Source organism: Opisthorchis viverrini, assembly GCF_000715545.1.
Source record: "Opisthorchis viverrini unplaced genomic scaffold opera_v5_16, whole genome shotgun sequence".
NCBI lineage: Eukaryota > Metazoa > Platyhelminthes > Trematoda > Opisthorchiida > Opisthorchiidae > Opisthorchis > Opisthorchis viverrini.
The window spans coordinates 2,457,448-2,467,136 of record NW_008751672.1 but is presented as its reverse complement, the minus strand read 5'-3'; the positions used below and the strand labels follow the sequence as shown (position 1 = coordinate 2,467,136).

General features: G+C 45.9%; 2 protein-coding genes across 2 annotated transcripts in view; one reads left to right on the top strand and one right to left on the bottom strand.

Annotated features, from left to right (window-relative positions):
* T265_12807 (hypothetical protein) overlaps positions 1-2,493 on the top strand; it is a gene marked incomplete at both ends in the record, with an annotated part of 7,159 nt that extends 4,666 nt beyond the window's left edge. Inside the window, one exon of the mRNA XM_009165585.1 lies at positions 2,074-2,493. Coding sequence (XP_009163849.1) covers positions 2,074-2,493 — 420 coding nt within the window. The remainder of the gene's footprint in view (positions 1-2,073) is intronic.
* T265_01518 (hypothetical protein) overlaps positions 1-4,415 on the bottom strand; it is a gene marked incomplete at both ends in the record, with an annotated part of 20,800 nt that extends 16,385 nt beyond the window's left edge. The window contains 3 exons of the mRNA XM_009165559.1: positions 4,007-4,153; positions 4,197-4,234; positions 4,274-4,415. Coding sequence (XP_009163823.1) covers positions 4,007-4,153; positions 4,197-4,234; positions 4,274-4,415 — 327 coding nt within the window. The remainder of the gene's footprint in view (positions 1-4,006; positions 4,154-4,196; positions 4,235-4,273) is intronic.
* Positions 4,416-9,689: the final 5,274 nt, after the last annotated feature.

The following is a 9,689-nucleotide window of genomic DNA, read 5'->3' as shown; positions in this document are numbered from 1 at the left end:
TTTCCGGTTCCGCGAAAGCTAAATCTGTTTTTGTTTTTTTTTTGGGGGGGGGGAGATGATTCAATGTGAAACTGAAATTGAGCTCAGGGTAACCGTGCAGAATATACTGGGTGTCCGGTGGAAAGCAAAAATACAACATCTTATTTCCACCGAAACAGTTTAACAATGTGCAGAAAATTAAACGCTATCTCTTGCTAAAGTCAACCCTGCTTCTGAATCATCCATATTAGCAGGTAATTAGTTAATGCTCCTGTTGCTGCATTGATTTAAAAATAGTTCAATCATCCAACCCAGTCACCACTGTTATAACCCGACTTGTAGTGCAGTGTAGCTGGAGAGATTCTAACTGTATCGTCCGACAATAAAATCAAAGTTAACACTGTCAGTTGAGTGAAGATTACTCAATGAATAACCTAATTATCAAGAGGCGTCGATAACAAAAGGAACATTCACGGCTGGTTGATACATATGCTCCGATCTTTACCTCACCAATACGACAATAGGAATGCTACAGAGAACATGGGTCCTCAAGCCAAAAACGTGCCAACTACATCATTCCGGTCGTGCCGGCTGGGCACAGTATGTGACTGCGGACAACACACCTAGTGGAATTGAAACAACGTCAAACGATGCCAGTGCATGGGAGGAGATAGTCCCCATTACACATCTAGTCCGATCGAACTAGCTGAAAATGAAATCAGTCACTATGAGCTCGGGTTCGGTTGATGGAGTTACAGATTGCGCATAAGTGATCTTTGTCAAATGGTCCGGAGCGAAGGTCTTCAAAAATGAGGAGTCGACTGTTCGCCACATCTATTACGATCAACCGTTCGTTTTCGTTTACAGTCATAACCAGTTGAAGACTAGCATACTCACCAGATATCATAAATCGAGCAAGTTATTCCTAGGGATTGTAAATATTCGCTTCGTTTGTACTCCAGTGGTGCAAAATTACTTGAGAATTCTGGATAATTAAACATCTGAGATGTGCGGGGTTCGGTGGTCCAAGTACTGGCCACAAGCATTAGACGTGGTCGGTGCCACATGCATGGAACAGAACTATCCCACGATATGGCACGCGAGTCACGTCGATGGCTTTGAAAGCGTAGCTGCCGAGTTTCCTGAGCTAAGTGATCATTACATCACCTTTGGTGCTCGGCTGTATCTCCTGCGTCATCCAATTTTCTAGTGGCTAAAACTGTAGCAGCTGGAACGAACGTACCCTTAGTACCTGGTTCATAGCTGATAAACTGAGTGACTGATTGAACGAAGGTCTTTTCAGACCCAGTAAAAATACCCCGATGCGAGAAGTCACATGAAATGATTCAGAGGGACAGGCAAGTATGATCACAAGAGCGCAGTACAAAGTGGTCTTGAAGAAATTAGAGTTGAAATTTCGTTTCTTGCGGATTCTGAATGTCTGAGGACTCAATAGATAGGATTTAAGCAGTATTTTCAGCCGAACTCCGTGAAGAAGTCAGCAATGGTAACCATGGTTAGAAGGAGATGAAGTTTCAACCATCGGCATGTGCTGGAACTACAACCCTTTCCCCCAATTGAGTGCAATTGAAGTTAAGAGACTTCGAAGAAAGCGAAATTCCCTGTCTCACATGGATCCTCCTACAAGAAGATACAAGAAGAACCCATAACAGTTGCATCTCAGAAGAGAACGATCTACCTACCCAAATTTTAAAGTGTGTGCGCAACTAGCAACTAGTCCATGGATTCAGTGTGATATCGCATTTAGGTATCTGTCGGGTTGTTGAAGAATCAATGCTAAAACGGTGCTGAATGCATGTGTGGTGTTTCGTAATATAAGGCTTGTGGTCTGTGCTTGAACGAGTATAGCCAGTTCAATGTAGCTTAAGTAAAGATTATCTCGAAGAGTAGGTACCGTACTTTTAAAATCTCGATCAGCGGTGGATCTGCAGCACTCTTCTTTATAGCAAACACTTCACGAGTAGTCAAACCATTTCCACCTTTGGGGTACTGCGTACTTGGGGGTTCGGGTCGAACCCGAGGTAAAATAAGACAAGGTTTTGAAGATCCTGTAACTCAGTGATCATTCGACAGCACGGGTCTCCTCTTTTTTACCACACTAAACACAGGGTTGTCTCATTCAACCGTGCTAGGGAGAATTCTATACAGGTACCGCTTCACCGCTCGCAGTCAGGCACTGCTACGGCCGAGAAGCCTATCCCGCACAAGGTTGACCAAAAGTTCGGGCAGCTTGCCAGTCCGGCATCAAGGCGAGCTTCGATTAGTCGAAAGTATGGACCAATCATGACCCAGGTTCGCCGAACGCCGGTCGCCATTGGCGCATCCAGAAGGCGTCAGAATTTGAAGAATATTGCCGCACCATACACTTTATATGCGACGCGCCGTAATTGTGCTTCTGACCTGGTTTTAAGCGTTAATACACGTCGTGCACCTTTGGTGGTTGCTTTTTGCGGGAACCCCAGCTTGAGAGATTCAGATCGAGAACTAAGCTGAGGGAAACTAACTTTATTACAAACCTGCAGCCTTTCGATTAACAGTCTGGACATAGATTTGCCATGCATCCAAGATAGCGGCTGTGACATTCTGTTTATCAAACAGAATCATTTATTCTGAAACGTTTTCAACCTGTCATTACCAGCTATCAACTCTGAACAGTCAATCCTACGCGTCCTGTTCTTAAAGCGACCTCAGTAAATGTGATATTATTCCCCTAAATTATGACACATAATCGTTAGATCTTTTTCAGAACCAGGCGCGTTTCATTGCGTGAACCAACCTACTCGGCAATTGGTCCTTTGCTGCCCTGTAACTTGATATCTCCTCTGGTTGAGACAATGTGCTGTACCTGGAAGTAGCTAAGAATAAATGCATTCATAAACTTCTAGCGACCTGTGCTGCTTCGTTGTGATAATACCTTGATGTATACCGGTACTCGAGGCAACTACCTATCAACAGAATTGAATGTCACTCAGAGGTCATCATCTAGTTGAAACAAGATACACAAGCACAACACTGACAGAAATCTGCGCGCCACAAAACCACTACGCATCGCTAACCCATTCAACTGGCAATGCAACTAAACTTCCTAAGGTGAGCGAAAAAATCGACTGAAAACTAAGACTTTCACTTTCGGAGACCGACAAACATTTCCGTGTAAAAATCAACCGAAAAGCCATCTTGCGTTTGTGAAATGGAATGAACGCCCACCAGAGTAGCGCAATTAATTGTACCATAACAATAGCTTGTGGTACCTTAGTTCTTCTCGAATAAATGAAACTCAATACCTTTCGCTTCGTCTATTGAGTTAAATGTCACGTAAACGAACGGAAATTTCGGGTACTTGTAAGTTGGTTGTATTATTTCTAGCAACCAAGGAACAGATAATAACAAACTGAGGGTTGCCCCACTGAGGTGATGCTCTTGCTGATCGATTTAAAAAAATATTTTGCTGCGTAAAGGATTGCTTTCTCAGTTAAGAAAACACAAAAAAGGTAACAGCATTGTATTGATATTTTAGGAAATCCGGAGATCGGTACAGTGTCCCTACATTCGAGGTTTAGGAAGATGGAATTTTCTCGTAAAGGGTATCGTCAAAAAATTTCTGTGATGGTAGATTTCCGTCCAAACTACATTGGCCATATGTGGTTCCCCACCCCACACCCCTGGGTTGGATTGTCTACCTGTCGTCTAAATACCACGGATCTGTAACTTGAGCTCAAAAGTGCGCTACGGAGACTGACTTTCGCAGCATGGATATACAGTACACGTTCAAATTCTTTATCGGACCCATGGCGACCGGTTTAGTTCGACTCGTAGTGTCCCTGTATTTGGTTCACACTCAGTTGATCTTGTGAATATTTATCCGATACGTACACCAAATACCTGTTTTTGGAAACTAAGGTACCACAAATAATCGAGTCGTTCATAATTGTTTCTTGGCAGCCGTTGTATCTAGAACGTTCGACCAACTGTTTGAGCCACGAAAAAGCTACGAAAAACGGCTTACTTTCGATAAAGTGTAAATCAGATAGAGGACAATCCCAACAGCGTAGACTGGAAGTACCACGGACATAAGTCCTCCACGCTTGCCACTCGGCTTCTGAGTCTCCGCATCCACTGCACGAATGGAAGGACGCGGTCTGTTAAAAGCACCCTAGGTATGTAAAGCGAGATTAATTAAAGACAGCATGTCACACGTGTGGATCGAATGGAGGACGGTTTAAGTGGTGAGAGTCTGCCAATTAAAAAGATCAGCGGATTGTATTCTTCTAACCTGCATCGCTCGATGCAGCCTTGGAAAAACCTAAAGCATGCATCAACATGGGGTGAAATATCCTCGGATAAAGTAAAGAGAAACAGCCAATCATCACACCGCAGACGACGTAAGTCTGCAACCGAATCGAAGAATCTGACATGTCTGGCTTATTTTATTTTCCGTAGACGGATCTGGAAGAAACAAGAAACAATGGATCAATATCACATAGTTTCGGTGCGTGGTGGGGTATTAAACTGGACTGATATTGAATTTTTTGTCTTCCACCAGACATTCTAGCCATGCTTTAACCAAGTCGTTTAATCCGTTTGATAAGCGTGGGCCGTGTACTATGTACGGCGGTTCAGGTCACCATAGCGCGTGAGTGCGGGTAGTCGAAGATGAATTGAAATCACCAGTGCAGAAGGAAAAACAGGAAAAACACTGGATTAATGATTGAAAATAAGAAAATAGATGTAACAACACTGGCCGCGTGACGGTTTTGCGCCGGCGTGTACCTCCAGTCAGCAGTGTGGTGGCTATTTTAACCCCCGACTAAGTAGACATGCCCCGTCGTAGCTAAGACCCCTACCCATGTTTTGCAAGCCCCATCTTTGGGTTGTGGATTGCAATCTAGTAGTAACTTCCATTCAGATTCGCGGCTACTCCGAACGTCCGGTGCGTGAAGCCAAAAAGTCAGAATGTCTGATTCAACCCCGAAGCAGAGTAATCCCGACCAGCTCTGTCCCTTCTGGATATATTACAACGGCTGCCTAACGTTCCCTTATGAACGTCGTGATCCGTACCTTCGCAAACGGAATCCAAATTCAAGTTTGAAGAATCTGAAAGCAATGTTGTTTAATGAGCAGCAAGTAAGTTGCAATACAACATTCAATGGACTAGGAAAGGGTGTCGGGAGGGGAGGTGAGCGAAGGGATGCAAGGGCGGATTACACTTGTCGGTTGCCCGGGCCCAAGAAGGATGGTTGGTTGAGGTACCCCATCTTGAGCATTTGACTCAAAACCCTGGCAATCAAAGCAGTGGGAGGATGCAACGTTTTATTCAGGGACCCTGCCCACCGCACCTAACTATAAAGTTTCACCAGCGGGACAGCTGTTGTTGGGGTTCCTTGGGAACCGTACCCGGAGCCGCTGACTGCAGGGGACCAAACTGGCTCACACACGCGGCAAGCAAGGCATTACTGTCTCCATCCAACTGCGGTCGCAATTGCCTTTTGAGTAGCATCACAATGCTTGACTCGGAAATTATTTGGATCGTACTGGATAGTGCGACGGCGATCACGGTCAATTGTTTGGGAGTATCGCTCGTTCCAGAAATATTGAGACAGCCGGCGCCTTAAGGAAACGCCTTATTGCCTTCAAATCCATGGGGCAGAACGATGGAACCACGACGGAACTTGGAACGGCACACGCCGTGGAAGTAGCCCCGCTTCTCGAGCTAGGCACTTTGAACGAGGATATCTTTCACGATGTCTTTCTTCTGATGGCATCACGTGATGGCTGAAACCGTTCACCTGTAACACGCTTTCGGTGCCTAGCTGCCATGACACCCGGAGGAAGCACGAGGGCCGGGATGCTGCCAGGTTGCCCAAGCCTAGACAGGGGAAGTAAAGCGGCAGATGTCGGGTTCAAACCACGGACCTTCCGGTCGGTAAATTTGCGCTCTAACCCCTTGGGCCATCTCGCCACGTGACGGCTGACGTGGTACGAGATTATTTTCAAATGCGACATTTATGTTTGTACATGGACAGGGACAATTCCAGAGACCCCACACCTAGACAGGAAGAAGATTAGAGCCTCCGATCAAACCCTTTGTCTCAAAATTCCAACTGCAAGGCCGTGGTGGTTGGCATAAGACGGTCGGAGTAACGTATACTTTTTAGGAGCGAGTCGTTCCATGTAGTAAGACGTTACCTCCAGACCACCTCGTAATACGATTTCTCGCAGTATGGGATATCGCTGTTATTCATTGAGCTGGTATGGTTGGACCTTGGGGAACTGCGTTCCAGCCCACTGTAGTCCGCAGGATCATTGCAGCACTGAAACCCAACCACCACGTCAAGGTGACAGCTATGGGTCTGGGTCATCAAGTGCGTTCTAACTCCAAGCCTAAGGGACCAGATGACTGTTTTGGTTGGTCTTCCAGCCGTTAGCCAACCTGTCATAAGACTCTGAGTGCTACACAATCCTCAGTGTGACTCAGTGGGCTATGCAGTTGCACGAACCACCACATCGCAGTCCACCCCAAACTCCCCGTGGCAGTAACATGCGATAACATCCGGCAGAAAACGAGCAGCCAAGAGAACCCCAATTCATCAAGTTTTTCAAATAGAACTTCTCACATTGACACACGAAATTGGTTGTGGTCTTCGGGTTCCTCCGATTTCCAGTATGATTTCTAGCATGCAATCCTCGTCCTTATCACAATAAAGTTCCCAACGTAAACGTTTGTTTCTCAGGGGTCGCTTTTTCTTCACTGTCTTCATTGTGTTACGCTGTCTCTTACGGTCTTCAGACGACGTGTCCTAGCGTATCCTGAAGTCCGTAACCGTGTAAGATAATGAGAGGAAACTTCTCTGTCGAGTTCATGATTACTTTGAGTAACCTTGAGTGAGTAGCTCATTCAGCATTCTTTCCGACGTAAGCGTTTCTTAGCATTGACCTAGTAACCTTTTGATTATCAGCCCTAAATCCCTCACTTATGCACCGCCCAGGTGGACGTCCATGCTCGGTTTTCTCTAGTAACCTTTTGATTATCAGCCCTAAGTCCCTCACTTATGCACCGCCCAGGTGGACGTGTAAACGCATATTCGGCGTCGGTATTGCGTTCATCTTGTGAATGCCAATCCATCCAGCGGCGTGATCCTCAAGTATCACAGCTGAGGCTGGTAGTTGGTCGACAGGCGAAATCGAAGTTGTCCCACTCTGATTTCTACTAGCTGTGGTTGGTCTATAAACCGCTTGTCATCTGTAACGCGGCACTTGCTTGGGAATCTTAGTTATCTGTCATCACCTGTCACCGCCTTTTCCAATTCGTCCTCTCCATTTGCCGATCCTCAGTTTCGCCTCATGGTGCATATTCCCCACTTTCCGGCTTCATCGGTGCACCAAAGGAAGCGTTGACACAGGTATTAACTAAGTCCGGGTTTCTGCACCCATCGGCCGTCGGAGAGTTAACCACTACAACACGAAGTATTTTGGGAGTGCATCTCCTAACCCTGCAATACATATTTCGAGCAATTTTCAAAAACACCGGTTTCTCCACTTCAGACTTCCAACCTTAATAGGCACCGCTAGCTTAGCGTGATAGCGCTCGCGGCCAGTTAGGTTTGAGTAATCACATAATAAGCGTAAACGTAAATGCCCCTCCTATTCCACTTTCCAAAATCATGTCAGCGTTGCTTTTACTGGACTAATGGAGTAATACACAGGACCGAGGTATTTGTATGAATTCTCCAGGTCGGGTTTGTTTTCGACGTTCAGCGGCTCCCGTTCAAATAAAAGGCACAAGCGAAAAAAGAATGTAGCACTGTTCTTTACGTTTTCAGCGCCTGGTAGTAATCCTGCCAGAATGAAAACTCGCATAAAAAAGCACCTGAAAGTGCTTTGAACTGGGTACTAGGTGCGGCGTGAGCGATCGTCGGGGGAAGGTTACTCCACGCACCGGCTAATCGAAAGGAGATAAATTGTTGTATAGTAAAAGTGTGCGCCGAGCTTGATAACATTTTTACCACGTTCCCGCCGTGTATAAGTTGGGTCATCGGTGAAAAACACGTCGACCAAACCCTGTACACAGAGGGCATAAGTTTTAGGTTTATTTCAAGATACCCCAGAGGAAAGAGGTCAAGCACCACGAGACGCGTTTTATGACCAACAGACTTATGGGCAGCAACCTTTTTCGTAGCAGCTCGTCGGGTATGCTTAATGAAGGTTACGTCTTTCTTGCGTCCTGAGCAGACAACTTGATTGGCATATTCAAGAAGCGGTCTGACGTGGGCCCGAGAGTACCTAGAAGTCCATGCGAATATAACAATGGAAGTGTGTCGAATTAGCCGTTGAACGACCAGTTGTCTTTTGACCGATTTTTTAAGGTGCAGTGAGGACATTTTTGAAGAGAATCCGATACAAAATCCGTTGTAGTATTTATTCTCGGTGTCTTTTGATTTTTTAAGGTGCAGTGAGGACATTTTTGAAGAGAATCCGATACAAAATCCGTTGTAGTATTTATTCTCGGTGTCTTCTCTTCTGTTTTCACCATGCACGACAAAGGTGTTTTCGGAGTCGTCTCCAAATGACATATGCACGCACTTCGCGTCATTCAAAGGAAAATGCCAGTCTGACAACCAGGTTTGCGGCGTCTATATCCGCTGCCGTTGGAACTACAGGAAGAAATTAGATATGGACTTGAAAACAGATCTGGAGGGTCGCTAACTTGGGTTAGAGGCAAAAGTGGTCCAACAACGGAGCCTTAAGGAACTCCATTGGAGACCGGAGCTGAGGAGTAAGTCAGGCTTAGCCAGTATGAGCGACGTTTCCTTCAGAGTCCTTGGATGGACCTCGTCTGGTCCCAACGCGCTGTTCTGTGCAATAGCTGAGGAACCTCCTCCTCAGTGAAGATCAAGTTAGTTAGTAGCTGTTCTTGGTTACGCCTTGCGAAGATTGGATGTGATGAGGTCGCTGAGGCACAGTACATAGTGATCTTTGTAGGCTTCAGATACCACTCATGAGCATACTACTGTGTATAAGGTATCGTCTGAAACATGAGAAGATATCCTTGGTGCGTCATATGCATTACCAAATTTTGCCAAGTCGTTTCGGACGGGGTTATCCGGGACACTCCGTTCGGAGCAGCCGACCATCGGGTCGAGTGGATGGATGTGTGGTGAACCAGCAACGGACAAAAAGCCGAGTCCTGATTCGTCAGAATTTTGGCCAGTCAGCGCTGAATATCATTGCTCAGCACATCTGACTCCCCGTGAAGATTGGGATTTGCCGTTCAGGAAAAATTTGTGGTTGACCCATAAATAGAACCGAGGACAGCTTCCTTCGTAGCCAATAAAGGATGTCCCAAGCAACCTAGCCAAAGGAGTTACCGCAGTGGATGGAGCAACAAGATAAGAGCTGATTTGTTTGTGCCCTCATTCACCTGGGCACAGCCTCATTGGGGGTCCCTCTTCTTTACTTGGCTTTCTATCTAATAAGGGGTGGTGTCCGAGGATGTATGCCAGGAGCAGTCTGACGAGTCTGGCATCTGATTCGCAAACTATTCGTCAACATGCCAGAATTTCTCAGTGTGGTGCGGCCCAGGACAGCAGGAAATGCGAAATATTTACAATTATCAGTCGATGTAGCACTGCGATAATACCAAATATTGAAAAGCAATATTTGGACTAGTGCTAGACATTGCCTCGCAGAGC